General features: G+C 37.2%; 1 protein-coding gene across 1 annotated transcript; it reads left to right on the top strand.

The window, feature by feature from the left end:
• Positions 1-17,681: 17,681 nt before the first annotated feature.
• LOC141436923 (uncharacterized) lies at positions 17,682-18,943 on the top strand. The gene has a single exon (XM_074100053.1). The coding sequence runs from the start codon at positions 18,130-18,132 to the stop codon at positions 18,937-18,939; it is 810 nt and encodes a 269-aa protein (XP_073956154.1). The 5' UTR covers positions 17,682-18,129; the 3' UTR covers positions 18,940-18,943.
• Positions 18,944-21,234: the final 2,291 nt, after the last annotated feature.

The raw sequence follows: 21,234 nt of genomic DNA, 5'->3' as shown, positions 1-21,234 counted from the left end.
CTAGAAGTGGATAATTTGTGCTGATCCCTCGGGATGAAGCTAAGGCCGGATGGGACACGCAACTTAGACTGTCTTAAGGAATTTTTAGTACCGAAAATCCTTTGGGTTGTTAGTAACTACGACAGTTTAGAGTAGATTGTTTATATCAGGTCTATAGTCTGCTATAAATTGTAAGTATGTATATGCACATTAAGGGGCTGTATGATCATCCATTGATTAGTTTTATTTGACGGATAAATGTGATGCCGTCTCCGTCTATTCGAACAAAACAAACAGAGACGGCGATGATAAAACAGGCGGTTAATTTCTGAAAGTAGGAGGTAGCGAACAAACAGGTGTCCAAAAATAAAATTATCCCTTTATAGGATTTCTTTTAGTTGTCCTTTGAATGATTGACAAGACATTAGGAAAAAGAGTAGACACACCCCGGCATACCCAGGGTGCACCAGCTTAAAAGCTTTCTTTCTAGGGTCGGTCACGGAAGAAACCAATGGAGAACAACAAAAAAGACTGACCCGGGTGTTTTCAGAAAAAGTTGTCGAAATTTTTTTTTTTTAGATTTGGATGAAATTTTGTTTTCTTACACAGAATTAGGAGCAATTTCGATTGCAATAGGAGAAAAAAAAAAAGTGTCCCAGGTTTTTCATATAATTTTGTGTTATCCATTACACTACCGTACCGTCATACTAAACGTGTATGAAAACGGTAACGTAATTGAATAAAAATTCTGGGAGACTTTTTTTCTACTATTACAATCGAAAGTGCTCCTGATTCTGAGTGGGAAAACGAAATTTCATCCAAATCTAAAAAAATAATAATTTCAATAACTTTTTCTGAAAACGCCCAATTAGCACCCAGTAGCGAATAGCGGGAGAATGCATCCTCTCCCGGCTTTCCAGCAAATGGGTAAAGCAGTACTCTGTGAGTAGGTGAGAAACCCCTTCAACCCTCTCCTCCCCGTAGTAATCCCCGTAGTTTCCAGGGACTTGAGGACATGCGTGGGTTTTCCCTTCTCTTCTTTTCTTACGTCTTGTATGTCCCCATCTCCTGTATCATCATCATCATCAGGCGGAAGACGTCCACTGCTGAACAGAGGCCTCCCCTTAGAACGCCACAATGAACGACAACTCACCATTTTTCTCAACTCTCACGATGTCGTCAGTCTACCTGGTGGGCGGCCTGCCAAATCTTTGTCTTCCGGTTCGTGGTCGCCATATGAGGACTCTTCTCCCAACGGTTATCTGTTCTCCGAGCGATGTGGCCCGCCCATTGCCACTTCAACTTGCATATTTTTTTCCAGCTACGTCGGTGACTTTAATTCTTCGACGCATCACCTGTATAGCAACCTCAGCACCTCATGTAAAATTTAAAACCAGAAACAAGTCAATAAAAGCAAGGACCTAGTATCTTTGGCCCTTAAGCTGACTCAAACCAAAAAAAAACTTCTATTCTCCGTGAAGCTTTTAAGCATACTAGAACACCCAGGCACGCAACCGTAAATCTTCTTACTATGTAAAATAAATAAGTAACATTTTTAAAATCTCTGAAAACTGTACGACTTTATCATAATTGTAACTATATGTAACCTCAACATTTGTTTAACACGGACATAAATTTGTGAATCTTTGTGAATAAGAAAGTAGGTAAAGATCTACGGATCTACGTTCTGTCTATCTACATATATTGCAGACTAACTGCAGAATCTTTGTATAAAACGAAGAATTCCCAATGTCGCTTCGGATTCCGGTGTAAACTCGCAGCTCGCTTTGTAAAATATTTCCTCTACTAGCGATATTCGAAATTGAAAACCTTTTGCGCGACGGTGCACTTACTTTGGACGTTTATTGGAAGCTAACATTAAAGTGGCTAAGCTCCTCGACTTCGAGGGAATGGTCAGTCAATGGGTTATGAACAGGTGGAAAATAAAACTGGACAACCGAACAAAGTCTAGTATGAGTATTTAGGTCAAGTATAATTATGACAACTCCTGTGGTATCTTATTACGATAACTTTTAAGTTCTACACTGTAACTAAGCAAGTTACGTTGTAGAACTTAAACTAAGTAAACCTACTTTTGATTGTACCAAATATATTTTTTGGGTTCTGTGGGAGGTTCCAAATGGTGGTCAAAGACTATTATTCTCGCAACTTTTTCTTCTTTTTTTAAGTCATCACAAAAATTAGCATGTTTTTAGTATCAAATTAACTCTCAAAGTTAAATAAAAGAGCTATGTTAGTAAAGTAAAAAAACAAGCTGATTAAATTACACTTGCTCAAGAATGTATGTTTCTAAATAAAAAACTTTTAAGAAACATAAATCTTTTATACAAAAAACAGCTGTGATTCTGCTAACAATCCAAATTTAACTCTTTGTCCTTAAAACAGTGTTCAAACTCGTTTTCTGCCAAATTAAACGTTGCTTCAGAGTTTAGTGTGGCTCTAGCCACAAACTTTGTGCCGGCGGACAAATTTGGAAACGGCTATGTCCCATACTGATTTGGTGTTGTTGTTTTGAAGTCGCGCCCTTTCCAGCGGCAGAATAAAGTTTGTAATTCAACCGCTCTTTAGCGAGCACAAATGACGTGGTTTAGTAGGACCAGACCTAATAGATAACTAGTGTGACGTGAGAGGGAGAAAGTTGGTAAGTATGGAATTTAAGTTTTTCAGAGTAATGAGGATACTATTTATTTTTAGGATGCCTTCATTATCATCCCAGCCTATATAGTCCTACTGTTAGGCACAGGCCTCCCCTCAGAATGAGAGAGATTAGACCGTAGTTCCCACGCGGGCCCAGTCCGGATTGGGAACTTCACATACAGCATTGAATTGCTTCGCATGTATGTGCAGGTTTCCTCACGATGTTTTCCTTTACCGTAAAGCTCGTGGTAAATTTCAAATGTAATTCCGTACATGAATTTCGAAAAACTCAGAGGTGCGAGCCGGGGTTTGAACCCACGAGTCTCTGCTTGAGAGGCCATAGGTCAAACCACTCTGCAACCACGGCTTTTTTAGAATTCCTTACCTCTGAAAGAATAATTATTATAACTGAAGCGTGCTGTGAGGGTAGGCAGCGGTAGTGCCGTCTTGGAATTCAAGTGCCTGCCTTACTAAAATACCTTAAATACTATTACTACTATTTTTACTAGAGCTGGGTCGTTACGTATTTTTTGTAAAACGTAACGTAACAGTTTCGAAAAAAAGTTACTTAAAAAACAGTTTCTTTGCTACGGCTTGGTGTCGTTTCGAAGGAAACGAAAATTTAGTTATTAAGTGTACCTCTTTAGACAAATGACAATGAAATTATTTCTATAATCTTAAAAACATAATAGTGTACATAGTGTTTTAGATATGATGAAAGTGGAACTCTCGTTTAGTTTTTAGTCTTTCAGTTAGAAGCTTGAATTTTATAAATTCTTCAGCTATGTCGTTTCATTTGACACCGCATTACTGCTGTACTGTTGATTACAATTAATTACTACGTAATTTGCAGGTAATGGTCCCCACAAGCCATTTATGGGAACGTTCTGGAATCTATTACTACTGGTGCTCAACAATTAGGTGGTGAAATTATGGTGGCCCAGCCAGAATGGTCTCCGCCGGACAGAACTCTTCAATGGTTTGTGGTATCGACTTGAAACTTGGTTTGCATAATGTAGTTTGGATGATAACGCAAGTCCAGTAAATAAAAAATACTATCTTAAACTTAAGAGTGTTTATACCTGCTGAGCTGGCAATGTTGCAATTTTGTTAGTTTTTCTCGATTATTCCATAAAAATTGAATGAAAATTAAAAATGATCTTAATAAGTAAATGTGTCTAGTCCAATAATTATTCGAATTAATGTTTATTGGTTTTTACAGACAATAAAAGTTGATAACGAATAATTATTGGAGTAGACACATTAACTTTATATATTAAGAAGTGTTCTATCAGACAAAATTATTAATTTGCATTCAATTTATTTGGAACAATTGAGAAAAACTAACAAATATGCTACGTTGCCAGCTCAGCAGGTATAAGCGCTCCCAAATAAAATTAGTTACGCTGAAAAGCAAGTAAGTTATAAATTATGAAACTTTTATCAAATGACAGTGAAACTATACTACATCGTCAGATATTAACCCCAATAATAATGCGCCGCTCATAGACCAAGTTCCATACAAATTGGCCCATTCTCCTTTCAAAATGGACTTCTACTTTAAACCTATAAAGCTACAAAGTGGAAAGCCAATTGAAGACCACTGAAATTTAAACGGTGCTACTGAAATCGGCACTCGGGTCTAAGTGAGTTTGTTATTCATTGCGTATGTGAGAAAACTCTGTTAGTTAAGTGAGAGAGTTGAGTGCGTTAGAGAAAGTGTGTAGAACCAGGCGTTTGCAGTATGCGACCTGAGAAATTGCTTAGATGCAGTGCTGGATAGATGCGGTACATAAAAATGACATTGACAAAATAAGAAGGTAAACAAAAAAAATATCATGAAAGGCAACTGCTGCAGCAGTTTACACCGTAAAGGTTTCAAGAAGTGACACTACTCTCTTATAAACTCTATCATATAAGGAAATATAATAGTAGGTGTAATGACGATAAATTATAATGAGGACCTTCATCTCGTAAGGGAAAATCTTAACAGTTCGATGATGACCGCATTGATAGTTGCATCTTACACTACAACAATGTATAAATAGCACCTCTGTGAGCAACTTTTATAATAGAATTACAAAACGTGTACAGTCAGCATCAAAAGTAGCTGCACACTTTCGTACTTTGTCGTTTTACAGCCACGCACTAAACGCCATGCAAGATTGCCAATGTGACAATGCGACAGCGTAAAAACTACTACTTCTGATGCTGACTGTACAACTAACACCATTTGATAACAAATTTTGTAATTGAGGCATGAAAGCATAACAAACGAAAATACTCTACTTTACTTATAATGTTAGTAAATAAATAGGAATGGATGGATTTGACTATAAAAAAATACAAAACATAAAATATCAATAAAGTATTGTATAAATAATACTCAATGTAAATGTGTATTCAATATTTTCCAACATAACGACGATTTTGAACATGAAACTACCGTGAGACTCACTCATATTAAATGATATTGTAACGGATAACTCACGTCTTAAACCGAGTTTAGCTCGACATGTTCCGGGCTATTACAGCTCGGCTCGGCTTATTATTAGAGCTTGCGTGCTCCTGAGAAGAAGGGCTACGAAATAGCCCGAAACATGTCGAGCTAAACTCGGTTTAAGACTTGAGTTATCCGTTACAATATCATTTAATATAACGACGATTCTATACATAGCCTCATTCTACGCTAGCCCAAATAGGGCATCCCTCAAATGGATTTACAAAAGATGAATAGAATGAAGCGTTGGCAGGCCTCCCACCAGGTGGACTGACGACATCGTGAGAGTAGCGGGAAACCGGTGGATGCAAGTGGCAAGTTGTCGTTCATTGTGGCGTTCTAAGGGGGAGGCCTTTGTCCAGCAATGGACGTCTTCGGGCTGATGATGATGATGATGATGATGAATAGAATGCCGACTGAGTAACAAATAAGATCTTGTTTATTAACTAACTAGTTTTTTCTCGCGGCTTCGCACGCATAAACCAATAGGCGTATTAATTTAATTGAAATTCCGGTGGAAAATTTCCAAAAGTTACATCGTGAGTTTCATTGACGTTCCATAAAAGCCCGCGTCAAATGTCATGTCTATAATCCTAGTGGTTGTAATGTAACGCGCTGAGATTATACTAGAAAAGTTATTATGGTCCTAAAGTTTTCTCAAATTTTCTAAATTTTACAAATTATCTGCGAACTTTTAAAAAAATTGATAAATTTGTAAAGTCGTTTTTCAAGTGTAAATAAGGATTATTTTTTATATCTAGAGATACGTAAACATTGCAAATAAAATTAAATATTCATTTAAAACCTTTTACTTTTTATGTAATTCTATTTCTATAACTATTTCGAAGTCTTATTCATTTAGTACTAAAGAGATTAGATTTCATCGTTTTTTTTTTGAACAAGAACTTTTTATAAATTCCTAGTGTTTGTGGTCGTTAACGGCTGATTACCTTCGTCTTAAATAACGATTTTTATTTTTTTTTTAATTTACTAGAGCACAAAAAGTAATTTAACGCTGCTTAAATCTAGCATAAACTTTAGCCTCATGAGTAATAAAAAATTACTTCAAAGATTGAAAGAGTGGAATTCCCTGCCTGCGACTGTGTTTCCTGAACACTACAATTTGGCCGCCTTCAAGTCTAGGGTGAATGAACATTTACTAGGCAAGCGTGCTCCATCGTAGGCCTCATCCTCGCTTTCCATCAGGCGTGATTGTGGCCAAACGCAAGCCTATACAGTATAAAAAAAAAAAGATTTTATGCCAGTATTTTTTTATTTTTTTTATTTCCTTAATAGAAAAACAATTTAACATTTCACAATAATGCAACGAGCAAAACCATACTAAGGTTTAACTGCCGTTGAATTTCACTCACATAACCATAAGTTGGTAATTAATCATGATTTATCTTTAGGCTAGGTATACAGGTAAGCTTAACCATGTTCATCATGTTAGGTAAATTGCTTTAACAATGCGTTTACAGTGGTGTGGTGTTTCACACACACTCGTAAGTATGTTGTATGTATGTTGTCGTTATTTATTATGCGTAGTCCTAAATTCTATTTTTTTGTATTTTCTTACGCCACAGATCTAAAGGCGAGATCATAGGAAACCGTTGAAGAATAATGTAAATAAAACGATTAAAAAATCCAAAAAATTAAAATGTACCTTATAACTGTTTAACTTTTCCTAATTTAATACACACGCGACAAAGTGCCTAAAAACTGGATGCAAAGCTGATCCTTCGATTTAAGTTTAGGCCGGGACTAGAACCCTTCCAATTTATGTGTGTCAGGTCACATTAGTTGTGTGGATTTACTGTAGGAGGGGGAAACGGAGGGAGTATGTTGGAGTTTAATGTGCTTGACGAAGTATTTTGTTAAGATTGTGCATGTTAAAATATTACTTTAATCGGTTTTTGCCTGCAACTTTGCCAAGAATTTGTTTAACATTGTTCCTCGGGAATTGTGTATTTTTTGGAATAAATACTAGCCTAAATATCTTTCCTATGGCTAAATGCATGAAACAACTAAACGAATGGTGGTAAATATCGTGGAAAACGTAGAAGTGTCCACAAAGCTAATAATATCATATTTTTTTTGTCAAAATAATATTTTAACAAAATAAAGTAGGTACTTGTATTTACATAAAACTCTGGCCTATAAAATGTTTCCAAACAATACACGTGATTCCCTAATGCGTACGCACGGAGACCATTTTAAAAGTTTTGACCCGAAGCGGTCCCGGGCGTCCAACTTTAAACTAAGGTTTAAAAATTTAAGGTTTTGGCCTAACTGGCCTTTCGGGACTATGACGCCGGACGAACCCGCAAATAGCCAAGGGTTTCTGCCCAATTTTCTAGTTTCGGACAGTTTACTTAGATAGAATTAAGAGGTAACTTACTAAATTGTGCCGATTTATTTAATTTAAGTAGATTTACACTTAATCCTACTACATTATAAAATGAATAAACTAGCAAACACACCGGACTCGACGGGTGCAATTGTCAAACAAAAGATCTCTATCAAAGGTACTTAACGTTTTCAGATCCATTTCTCAAAAATTACACCCGCGCGAAGCCGAGGCACCGCGTCAGTGTCACTTCATCCCAGCCTATATACGTCCCACTGCTGGGCACAGGCCTCCTCTCAGAACAAGAGGGCTTGGGCCATAGTTCCCACGCGGGCCCAGTGCGGATTGGGAACTTCACACACACCATTGAATTGCTTCGCAGGTTTGTGCAGGTTTCCTCACGATGTTTTCCTTCACCGCAAAGCTCGTGGTAAATTTCAAATGTAACTCCGCACATGAGTTTCGAAAAACTCAGAGGTGCGAGCCGGGGTTTGAACCCACGAGCCTCTGCTTGAGAGGCGATAGGTCAAACCACTAGGCCACCACGGCTTCAGTGTCACTTATGTATCAGGTAAAGTCCGAGTGCTCGACACGCTAATGTTTAATACTGGGACCCTAGTGATAAAGGGGTCTGCAGAAATTACACAGCTGTTTTATGTATAAAGGGGTTTTGGTTTAGGTGGTAGGGCCTTATGCAAGGTCCGCCCGGATTGCTACGACCATCTTGAATTCAAATTCAAAAATTCAAAATTCAAATTCAAATTCAAATGATTTATTCAGTAAATAGGCCGCAATGGGCACTTTTACACGTCATTTTTTATACTACCAGCGCTTTCGGAAAGACCATCATTGCCAAGAAGAATGCGCCGCAAGAAACTTGGCAGAAAGTCATTTTTTCATAAAAATATAATTACAAATAAAATACTTAAAAACTATATTATACAATAAAAGAAAAAAAAATACAAAAAATAATAATAAAAGAAATACAGGGATGTATGGGGTCCCTTAGTTACAATACTAAACACTAACTATATCTAAACTATATCTACGTTCAGTGGAAGTGTAGAATGCTTCCACCGTCATAAAATTTTAAAATAATAATAACAATAATTTAGTTCTGAAATATACATTTCAGGTCAAGTAACCATTAAGCTTTTGGATTTCGAAGGCAAGTTCACGTCTGCCGCCCCCAAAGTTAGCTCACACGCAGGTGGTAGGACCTTGTGCAAGGTCCGCCCGGATTGCTACCACCATCTTGCTCGTTAATCCTGCCGTGAAGCAGCAGTGCTTGCACTGTTGTGTTTCGGCGTGGAGAGTAAGACAGCCGGTGAAATTACTGGCACTTGAGGTATCCCATCTTAGGCCTCTAGGTTGGCAACGCATCTGCAGTCCCCCTGGTGTTGCAGGTGTCTATGGGCGGTGGTGATCTCTTACCATCAGGAGACCCCACTTGCTCGTTTGCCATCCAATCGAATAAAAAAAAAAAAAAAAAAAAAACGCACTCATGTCATGCTCTGAAAGCAGAGCGGTACCTAGGGCATGGTATTGCTTCCGTTCCCATAAGCTCTATGGGATCGTCTTGGGAACTTCGACGTCGCGAGCCTGTGACTAGAATTTAAACTAAAAATATAAAAGTTTTAAATCCATAAGCTTAACAATATACAGCTTGCTCGCTAATACTGCCGTGAAGCAGCAGTGCTTGCACTGTTGTGTTTCGGCGTGGAGAGTAAGACAGCCGGTGAAATTACTGGCACGTGTGGTATCCCATCTTAGGCCTCTAGGTTGGCAACGCATCTGCATTACCCCTGGTGTTGCAGATGTTTATGGGCTCTTACCATCAGGAGACCCACTTGCTCGTTTGCCATCCAGTTGAATAAAAAAAAACCGCTGTTCAACTTCTGCTAAATTAACCCCTTTTTCACTAGGGCCCCTCATGCTGTCATCTCTATTGCTATTTCCGGGATAAAAAGTAGCCTATGTCACTCCCTGGGCCATAAATTATCTGTATGCCAAAAATCACGACGATCTGTTGCTCTGTTTCGACGTGAAAGACGGACAAACATACAAATACAAACATACAAGCACACGAACACACACACTTTCGCATTTAGTGTAGTGGGCAGAGACCTTAAAAGAGCCTTTTGCGGCCTACTCACAGAATAAACATTTTTGATTTGTCATAATCACGCCTTTGCGTGCACCTCCGATACGCAGTTTGACGATTTCTCAGGTAAAATAATATACTTTTATTTATTTGCGTGTGATCGTCCCAATTCCATCATCATCAACATCATCCCAGCCTATATACGTCCCACTGCTGGGCACAGGCCTCCTCTCAGAACAAGAGGGCTTGGGCCATAGTTCCCACGCGGGCCCAGTGCGGATTGGGAACTTCACACGCACCATTGAATTGCTTCGCAGGTTTGTGCAGGTCCCAATTCATTGCTTTATATTATAATGAGTACCGTTACACGCTACAGTCTAAAATTAGAACGAATTTGACTTGTAAGGTTTAATTACGAACGAACGAGCGAAAAGTTCCCCGAAGTCAAATAAAACTCTGATGGTAGGTAAATGTCAAACAGTAAGCACCCTCTTTCCGGCCTAGTGGGTGTAAGTATTATTTACACGCTCAAAAGAGCCAAGATATTTAAAAATGCTACTTATCCAAGAAATAAATATACATTGGCGAAAAAATGTTAGCTACAAAACGATCGTACCTGATCAAAGTTGGCGAATTTTGAAATATAAGATAAATAATACATAAATAAAAATACATATTTCCACATTAGAAAGAATGAAAGAAAGGAAATTTAGAATAACAAAAAATTTAAACGTAAGTACATTTATTACACAATGTCCCAAAAGGAAAAACTAAAAAACACAAAACAAACACGTTAGAGACAATAATAATGTAAAAAAAAAGTAAAAAAAAAAAAAAATGGTGGTCCGTAAAATCCGGAATTTGGAATTTAAATAAAAAATACAAAAAGATTCCAAAAATAACAACCTTAATAATAATGTTGCAATAGGGTCCGGCTCAGAATTTATATTGCTGCCGGTCGAGGAAACTGGCACGTTTTTTTACTCGTCCGTTACGGGAAGGGTAGACACACATCAAATATTTAAAAAACAACTACAAAAAATAAATACACAATTATAACACGTAAGGAAGCATTAAAAAAAAGATAAAGGTAAGATCTGGCATTTTTTTCTAAGAGATAATGATGAGGTAATTGGTTTTAAATTACTCTGTACTGCCAATCATGAACTCTGGTATCCAGCTCTGTGGTGTTTGAAGCAAGTGGAGAGGAGACCACAATACTATTTTCCCAAGAAATACATTATGATGTTTCACTCAGTTCCTCATCCAACGACCACAAAGACTCTGTCAAAAGTGTATTGACTTAGACCAAGATGATATACCTCAAGTACCAGTAATTTCACCGACTGTCTTACTCTGGACGCCGAAACAGAACAGTGCAAGCACTGCTGCTTCACTGCAGGATTAGCGAGCAAGATGGTGGTAGCAATCCGGGCGGACCTTGCACAAGGTCCTACCACCTGCAGAATTGCTTTTGGTTTGCCTTTTCGGTAGTTTCGTGGCGCGATAACTTCTTGAATCCCATTGGGTTGCCTAATTTTTATGTAAAAGCAGCGATGCTAAATATAGCACAGGTTGGACTACATGTAACGTGTTTCTTGAAGCTTGTGGTCATTTTCAATTTTAATTTGCAAGCAAGCCCGCATTTATACCCACGAGTTTCTGCTTAAAAGGCCATAAGTCAAACGACTAGGCCATCCGGGTTTTATACTAAATGTTATAATAATAGGACGTTACACATTATGAAAACATGGATTTCGTTATTACATCTAATTATTAAAAGGGAATTAAACACAAAATACTTTTATGAATAAAATAAAATTTAAAAAAATATCTCGTGGAACGTACTCAAACTAGCCAGCCCAAAAATGCTTTGTGTTAGTCAACTTTACGCTTTTCCTCTACTTACTTTCATTATAATTAGTCCAAAAATACAACCTTTTTCTTAATAATTAAATTAATTGCGCCCGCTTTCCTCGTCTGCCTCTGAAGGAACAAAGCCCTTTTTTCCACGACCAAATGGCAAGTCATCTGCAAAACGGTGGCTCCGGACATTGTTTAGATATCTTAATTCTGATTTAAGTGCTTGGAATGGCTGAAATTCTAGCTTTTTCTCTAGTGATATAAATGGTTGTAACCGGCCAAGTACATACCAAACCACGCATTATGGAGTATAATAGGTTATTTTCTATCTATCCTACTCTATCTTAACATACTAACGTATTTTGTATTTTGTATTGTGTTTTTTGTATTTTTTTTTGTATTTTCTTTTATTTAATTGTATACTGTAGTTTTTAAGTATTTTATTTGTAATTATTTTATGTTGAAAAAATGACATTCTGCCAAGTTTCTTGCGGCGCATTCTTCTTGGCAATGAAGGTCTTTCCGAAAGCGCTGGTATGACGTGTAAAAGTGCCCATTGCGACCTGAATAAATGATTTTGATGTTTTTTGATTTTGATTTTCTGATACTACTAATATTATAAATGTGATAATTGCTGAAGATATTCAGGTGTTTAGATATTTGGATGTTTTTTTTTACTCAATCATGCAAAAACGGCTTAACAGATTTTAAATTTGGCACACAGCTTAATGAGTAGGATCAACCTCTCTTTTTGTCCCGAAAAATTGGGTAGTTTCTGCGGGGTTGTGACAAACGCATTTTCACCGACAAAGTCTCGGACTACGGCAAGTCATGTTTATTGTCTTCAAAGCTTAAGATTTATTTGATGAATGATGTCGGAGAACTCCGACCGTCCCCAAGATACAGGTTTTTGCCTAGTTCAGTGTCAGAATTTTAACCTATTCTTTAACTTTACAATAGCTGCATCATTATTTGATTATATATTATATAGATATAGATAAATACTTAAATACATATTCAACACCCAAGACCCGAGAACAAACATTCGTATTTTTCATACAAATATCTGCCCCGACACGGGAATCGAACCCGGGACCTCAAGCTTCGTAGTCAGGTTCTCTAACCACTAGGCCATCTGGTCGTCTAAATTATCGTCGTTATTATAAATGTTGTTTTCAGCACTATCATCAGAATCAGAAGTTTACTTCTGTTTCTTTACGAAATGATTAACCAGTAAATTCTTAGTAGTCATTTTACGAACATCGCACGAGAAACTACCACCCAGTGAAAAAACGAATAATTTTCTACACCTTACCATTATTTTACATAATTATATCTTCACATATAAATTTACATTTTATACACTCGTAAGCAAAAATCTCGTAACGTTTCCAAGTCTCCGTCAAACGGATAACAGTTTGGAGGAGACTTTGAAACAATCGTTCAGTTCACACAAACCCCACGCAATCGCAACCAATCGACGTTTCGGCCGTCAGTTAAGTCAATTTACTGGGGATTACTAACACTAACTTTCGTTTAAGCACTGTTTAGGTTGAGTTTGGCTCTTGATTGTTAACTTTCAACTAGAAGCTTGCCATTAAGGCCATGTTGTTACGGGAAAAGTTATATTGACAGTTTGAAGTTGCGTTGCGAATTTGTTTTGTTTTGGTCGGGATGCTTTTGGAGTATTGCTAGGAGCCTACGAATCCTAATCATTACTTTGATTTGTTCGCTAATTTCTTTCTGAGATTACCTAGTTGTTACTGACCATGCTCAAGCTAAATTTTATGGAATTTAGTAGATTTACGGGATGATCATATAAGTGTGAGTATATAATGCGAAAGTTTGAATGTTTGTGACTTTCTTGAGAGACTACATTTCAACCCACTAGACCACCACACAGCTATATTCAACGATAGCGGGGAAATAGTTATTTGTGTCACAAGGGAGCAAAATGGTGTATTTACGGCGAGGGCGTACATTGAATCCAGAATGTAGCGAAGGATTCTGCAATAGAATCCTGAGCGTAGCGAGGGATTCTAAAGTAGAATCCTGAGCGTAATGAGGGATTGAAGTGTTAATGCCCAAGATGAAAATAATTTTGCTCCCGAGTGGTTCATACAACTTTTCACACCGAGCATTAAGGAACTTGAAATAAAATAATTCTAAATATTATTAAAGAACAACCAGCATAGAAAAAGGCGTGGCTTTACAATTATCAACTTCAAAAAATGACATTTGCATTAAAAGACTTAGAAAAGCCTTGAACAGAAAAGTTGCACTTTGCTCCCTCTCGTCAGGGAGGAAAAGTTATTTTTCTGAAGGAGAGGTGTGAAAAGTATATTGTACTATGTTTTTTAGAGAGACGGAGCACTGGTACTGGTTGTGAAACATCCCACTATCCCACTAATATTATAAATGCGAGAGTTTTTGTCTGATTGTTTGTTTGTTACTTCATCACATCAAAACCGCTGCACCTATTTCGATACAATTCGGTGTATAGATATTTTGTGTCCCGGAAAAGGACATAGTTTAATTTTTATCCCGGAAAATTGCACAGTCCCCGCGGGAGCATGATAGCAAAATTCTAGGCGGACGGAGTCGTGGGTAAAGGCTAGTCTACTATAAAAAGCGTGTTGTGTCTGTGTCTTGAAAAGCCAAATACCAAAGTGTCAGATAAGGAAAAACGTAGATAGTTAGCACTAGTTAGACAAGGGTTTGATGGCATTTATTCTTTGCTAATAAGGATAGCTAAGGTGGTGCGGACACGTCGTGCGTTTGAATGATGTTAGACTCCCTAAAGTTGTACTGTAATATCAATTAAAGGAATTATGCGAGACCTGGGAAGATCGTGCGAAACAGATATTGGAAAATGGTGCAGCTTTGTAAATAAGGCTGTTACAAATTTTTAAGAACATAAACACACTCATCAAAAGTACCTAGGGATATTTTTTACTGTACATTAGGTATTACTACTAAGTGTAAACATCAGGCAGGCATCAGGCATCGTCCAGGGATATAAGTAAGGTGACCCGGGGCTATTGTAGCTGGGGGAATATTGTATCTGAGCCGCCTGATGGCGTCCTTACAACGCCATGTTCTTCTCGGCCATTTTACGTTGTGTTCGCCAGAAGTGTCTTCACACAACACACATGAACACGGCGAACATGGCGTCATCAGGACGCCATCAGAAAGCTCAGACACAATATCCCCCCAGCTACAACAACCCCGGGTCACCTTATCCCAATACTTTCTTGATGTGTGTTTAAATTAAAGATGACAATCTTCAAACTGCTCTTCTTCTTCTATATATATAATATAGTGACCAGCATTCGGACTTCTACCTTACTTAGTACAGCATAAATTATGGAAATGTTGCATACAATAGTCAATACGAACGTCCATTCCAATGGAAATACAATACTGATTACTGGCAATCTAATCTTTTGTATGAAATTTGGCGGTAAATCATGCGTGAAAACGTAGCGCCAATTTTCTACGTTACAATGATAAAATCATATCTTCCATTCACTTCGTATTTGAAATGGAACCTTCCGCTAACATAGGAGAAATGAATTTCGTTTACTATAAAAGTTGGACATAGAATAAATTGCGTTAATTCAAATTTTGCAGCTAGTTTCGCAATCATATTGGCTGAATTTATCTAGCAGGTATCCAAATATTTTATTATAATGTTGAAATTAGTCTTATTTTTGTTTCTATATACGTAGAGCGTTTGTTTTTGATTTGAAAAATCCGATTTAAAAACACGCATTCTTTTTTAGGGTTCTGTAGTTAACTAGGAACCATTATAGATTCACCATGTCTGTCCGTCTGTCTGTCTGTCCGCGGGTAAGCTCAGAGACCGTTAGTACTAGAAAGCTGTAATTTGGCATGAATATACATATTAGTCACGCCGCTGGTAGGGTACCTCCCATAGACGTAAAGTGGGGGTGTTTTTTTTTTTCGACTGACCCTTTAGTGTGGGATATCGTTGCATAGATATTTTAAAACCATTGGGGGGTTGTTAAGAATTTTTTTTCTATTCAGTACTCTGCTTGTGAAATATTCAACCTTAAAGTGCAAATTTTCATTAAAAAAATTGCAAAAATTCAGAATGGTAGTAAATATATCAAATTTGCAAGGAAAAGTATAGCGGCTACGATTGCTTGAGAAATATTAGTAGTTTAAGAGTAAATATCAGCCTAAGGCAGGGTTTCGCAAAGTGGGGTACGCGAACCCCTAGGGGTTCGCCATTCGACGGCAGGGGGTTCGCGACAAGATTTACGTAAGGGGTGCGTAATGACTGGCAGGCACTGGCGGCACACATGGTGGCGCGCGCGCGACTGATTTCATCGTTCAACAGTCAATTTTATTGTTTTCTATGGGAGGTTAGAGGGGGGGGGGATTTAATTAGTTAAGGGGTTCGCTGTCACCTGGAAACTTTAACAGGGGTACGTGGAGCCGAAAGTTTGAGAAACCCTGGCCTAAGGTATAAGATATACCTAAATTTGGAAGATTCCGTACAGTACACAATACGAAAACAGTAAAAAAAAAAAATTTAATGGCTACGGAACCCTATCCTGGGTGTGTCCGACACGCTCTTGGCCAGTTTTTTTTGTTTGTTATAACGTCAAGAGTAGTAATGTTTTGATTGATTTTGTCTTTTTGACATCTTTAATGTATACTTGATAACTTATCTGCTACCACACGTCACCACAACTATTATTTTATGCATTATGATAGAAGGAAAGAAAGAAAATATTTATTTGCCAACAGAATCAATAAAACAGTACAAGATAAAAATACAATATAGCAGTAGATTAAAAATAAGGGTAAAAAAAAACAATTCAATCAACTTTATAAGTAGTCTGTCATGCGGCAAAAGGAGCAGACTCAGCTAATGCTACGCTAACGCAGAAGCTGCTGGGCTACTACGAAACTCGAAACTCGAAGTTCGTATCGTACCGTCCCTTTCGCTCTCGTATTAAATAGTATAAGTAAGTGTCAGAGGGACTGCACGACACGAACTTCGAGTTTCGAGTTTCGTAGTAGCCTAGCTGGTTTTCAGCCTGCCCCTGTTGCCCCCGTTGCTGTCATGTTGATGTGTATGTTTCAAGCATAATCCATCGATCTCCATTTGCAAATAAATCGACACAGATTCAACTATTCCAAACATCGCACAAAAATTCAAAAAGGTGTGAAAGAGAGAAATAGAGTTAATATTAAAAAATATATTTCATTGACATGGACCACTGCAGAGTTACACCGGACTCAATCATTTATACCGGGTGTGGCCTATAATATAAGCAAATATTTAAAACATTCATACTCCTCAAACTGAACAACAGTAGTTTAGCGATTTTGAACATGAAACTACCGTGAGACTCACTCATATTAAATATAATGACCCGGATAACTCACGTCTTAAATCGAGTTTAGCTCGACATGTTTCGGGCTAATCCGTAGCCCTTCGTCTTCGGAGCAACGCGACTCAGCGGCTGCTGCAACACGCGCACTGCGCGCCACCGCATCCGCAGCCGCTGAGTCGCGTTGCTCCGAAGACGAAGGGCTACGGATTAGCCCGAAACATGTCGAGCTAAACTCGATTTAAGACGTGAGTTATCCGGGTCATTATATTTAATATGAGTAGTTTAGCGACTTTAAAAAAAATAGTTTTTTATTTTTTATTACAAAAAAGCAAAATGTTTGATGTTTGTAGCGTGACAGGCGACGTCAGTTGTGTTCTACGATGGCGTAAATTGATAGCAGTATTTAATTTGTATGAAAAAAGGAAAATTCAAAGACTCCATTATTTTTAAAAGTCACTGAAATAATGTTGTTTAGTTTGACAAGGACGATCTGTGTTTTGATTTTTTGCTCGTATTACAGGCCACACCCGGTATAACATATATCCTACTAATATTATAAATGTGAAAGTTTGTGAGTGAGTGAGTGAGTGAGTGAGTATGTTTGTTACTTTTTCACGCTTAAACGGCTGGACGGATTTTGATGAAATTTGGCGGAAAGTTAGTTTATAACCTGGATTAAAACATAGGATACTTTTTATCCCGATATTCCCACGGGATAGGGATAAAATCTCGAAATAACAACCGCTAGGCTTAGAGTCATGAAATTTGGTATGTAGGTTATTGTTATTATTATTTTGTATTTTTTTTCTCAAATGTATACTTACTAATAAGGTGGGTAGACAGTGCCAATGTTGACATCGTACTCGTATTTCTTTAAGCTTTTAAAATAAATAAAGGGCTATAAAAGTGTAAACAGTGCATAAATATGCAAACAGTGCTAAAAAACACTAGAATCATATAAAGTACTCAGTGAAAAAAACTGTAAAACTGCGTAAATAGTGTAAAAATACGTTGCATTGATAATGACTTTGTAATCCATTAAAAACAATTATTTAGACCTATCCAGTGCAAAACACGATTGTTGTGTGCGAAATGATATGATTGGAATACTAATAGTCTGAACAAAATACGAAAAAAGTGTCCATGTAAGAAGTGACAATAACTATAACCTCAAAAGTGCAAAAATAATGACTCAGTGATTATTACCATACTTATACTTTGTCCCTTTACAAACATACCAACAGCGCCATCTAATATTACTTTTTAGAACTTCTGAGTCAAGAATAAGTATCTATTATCTATCATGGATGAAATAAAACATATGTTATTAAAAATGCAACAAGATATGGCACAACAAAAACAAGATATGATAGACATGAAGGAGGATATAAAAAGCACGATAAACAATAACATTAACGAGAAATTCAACATTTTAGATCAAAAAAATGCTATTTTGGAGAAAAAACTGGAAGAACAAAGCGCAAAAATAAAAAGCCTAGAAAGACATATTAGATACAAAAACCTAGTCATATTCGGGGTGGAAGAATGCGAAAAATCCTACCACGAGTTAGAAGATATGTTAATCAATATTGTAAATACGTACTTCAAACTCCCATGCGACAGATCTCACATCGAAGCTATCAGAAGAATAGGGCAAAAAGGCGAAAAAATCAGACCAGTTGTAATAACATTTTCTACAGTGGGTTTCAAACTGAAGGTTTTGAAAAACAAATCGTGCCTGCTAAATACGAAGTACTACATAAAGGAAGATTACCCCAAAGATGTCTTGAACAAACGTAAGGAACTACTAGCTCAACTACAGAAGGAAAAAGAAGCAGGCAACACTGCTTTCATAAAATACGATAAACTTATAGTATTGAGTAACAATAAGAACAACCATAACCAGCAAATGAATAAGAGGAACCTGTCTGAATCCCCAGAGATAATACCACCACACTCCGGTGGCCATAAAGCTCAACACGATAGTAAACAACCTTTGAAGAAAAATAAAGTTTCCAATATGAGAGATTATCTTCAAAAACCGAAACTAACCTACACTCAAACTGATACCAATCAAAATCAAGGAAACACATCCCAGCCCAATTTAGCATAGCAACCACAAACTGGCCCTCTACCCCCCACTCACCTCCCAACACGGCTGGTCACCGCGGGAGAGATAGACCACAACCCTCCAAAGAATATTTACTCAAGAGAAAAAAATGAAGTAAATATTTGTACCCTTAACGTAAGATCACTATCTACACCTGAAAAACTGCTAGAACTGAAGACAGCTCTCCGTAACATAAAACACGACATACTAGGCCTGAGCGAAGTGCGACGGCTAGGTGAAGATATAATTGAAGACGAAAATTATATTATGTACCATATGGGACAAACAAAAGGTCTATACGGCGTAGGTTTCCTAATCAAAAGAGAGTATAAAGAAAATATTTTGAACTTTTCCGGCATATCAGAGAGGATTTGTATATTAGAAATAAACCTAGGAAAGTTACACTTCGCAATTATACAGGCTTACGCACCAACAGAAAGCTCCACACAAGAAGAGATAGATAAATTCTACAATGACTTAGAGAAAGCTCATAATATGATCTCAACACAGTATATAATAGCCATGGGCGATTTCAATGCACAGATCGGCAAACCGAAGAGCTATGAGAATAAAGTAGCGGGCATTTACGGTTTTGGAAAAAGAAGCAAGAGGGGAGAAAGACTAATGCAGTACGTGTACGAACATAATCTGAAAATAATTAATACAATGTTTAAATCAAAAGCTAACCGAAGATGGACCTGGATTTCGCCCGACAAAAATACTAGAAAAGAAATAGATTATATAACAACAACTAAACCAAAACTCTTCTCAAAATACGAAGTGATAAATTCTTTTTCCTTTGGCACAGACCATAGACTCCTGAGAGCGACACTTTCCCTAAGTACGAAAAAACAGGGCAGAAGAAACTTTACCAGTCCGAGAAACTCATTAAAGTCACTGGAAGAAATAGAAATGTACTTAAAAAAATTAAATGAATTTCTACCTGACCTAATAGAAAACCACGAAAGATATACAGTCACGGAATACTACAAAAAGATAGAAAACTGTATATTGACAAGCTTGAGAAACAAAAAACAATCAAGTAAAAGAACAATTCTATCAGAAAAAGCAATTCAATTAATGGAAAAGAGAAGCACACTACAAAATAAAAGAAATCATACTAAAAAGGATAAAATTGATCTAAAAAACTTGTATAAAGAAACAAATAAAGAAATCAGAAAATGCTATGAAAATCACAGATTACACATACTCGAAAAATGTATAGACAGAACAAGATCCGCAAAAAAGGCATACAAAGAATTAGACCAGTCAAAAAAATGGGTCTCATCTCTTCAGCGAGGGCCTACAATTTGCAAATCACGAAATGACATTATAAACATAGCCACAGACTTCTATACAGGCCTTTTTAGTTCTATACCAGACTCAGTAAAAAATACAGAACCAGATCAACTAAAAAACACACTGAATGTACAACATTTTAGTGAAACTGAAATCCTAAAGCAAATAAATAATTTAAAATCAGATAAGAGCCCAGGACCAGACAGTTTAAATAACGAATGCATCAAACAAGGCAGAACACATTTATTAATACCACTTACAATATTATTCAATAAAATACTCAAAGAAGAAACTGTACCACAGCAATGGACAGAATCGGAAATTATTTTATTGTATAAAAAAGGTGATCCTAAAGACATAGGAAATTACCGTCCGATAAGTCTTATGTCTTGTCTATATAAACTCTTCGCATCATGTTTACTACACAGAATATCCCCCCAAATAGACTCATACCAACCTATGGAACAAGCGGGATTCCGAAGTGGATTTAGTACAACGGATCATATCCACACCGTTGACCACGTCATTGAAAGGTATGTCGAATACAAAAGACCGCTCTACATAGCTTTTATTGATTATAAGAAAGCCTTTGACTCTATTTCTCATATTAGTATCTGGGAAGCACTAAACAAACAAAATATAAACGCAAAATATATAAATATCATCAAAAATATATATGTTAACTGCACAAGTAGAGTCAGGCTAGACAGAGTGGGCACCAAGATCAGCATCAACCGAGGAGTCAGACAAGGCGACCCTATCTCGCCGAAACTGTTTATAGCGGTCCTACAAAATGTAATGGAAGACTTACCGTGGTCAAAACAGGGAATCAATGTGAATGGGAATCAACTAAGTCACCTACGCTTTGCGGATGACATCGTCGTGTTCTCTGAAAGTCCATATAAGCTTAACACAATGATTAACGAACTTCAAACTGCTAGTGTTCGTGTAGGCCTGGAAATGAACTTAGAAAAAACCAAAGTCATGACTAACAGTGAA

This window comes from Choristoneura fumiferana, chromosome 17 (genome assembly GCF_025370935.1).
Source record: "Choristoneura fumiferana chromosome 17, NRCan_CFum_1, whole genome shotgun sequence".
In the NCBI taxonomy this organism is placed as follows: domain Eukaryota; kingdom Metazoa; phylum Arthropoda; class Insecta; order Lepidoptera; family Tortricidae; genus Choristoneura; species Choristoneura fumiferana.
Note: the sequence above shows the minus strand (reverse complement) of the source record. Positions and strands in the feature narration are given on the sequence as shown.

Coding starts and splice junctions, on each gene's coding strand:
- LOC141436923 (XM_074100053.1), top strand. CDS start 18,130: ATGGATGAAATAAAACATATGTTATTAAAAATGCAACAAGATATGGCA.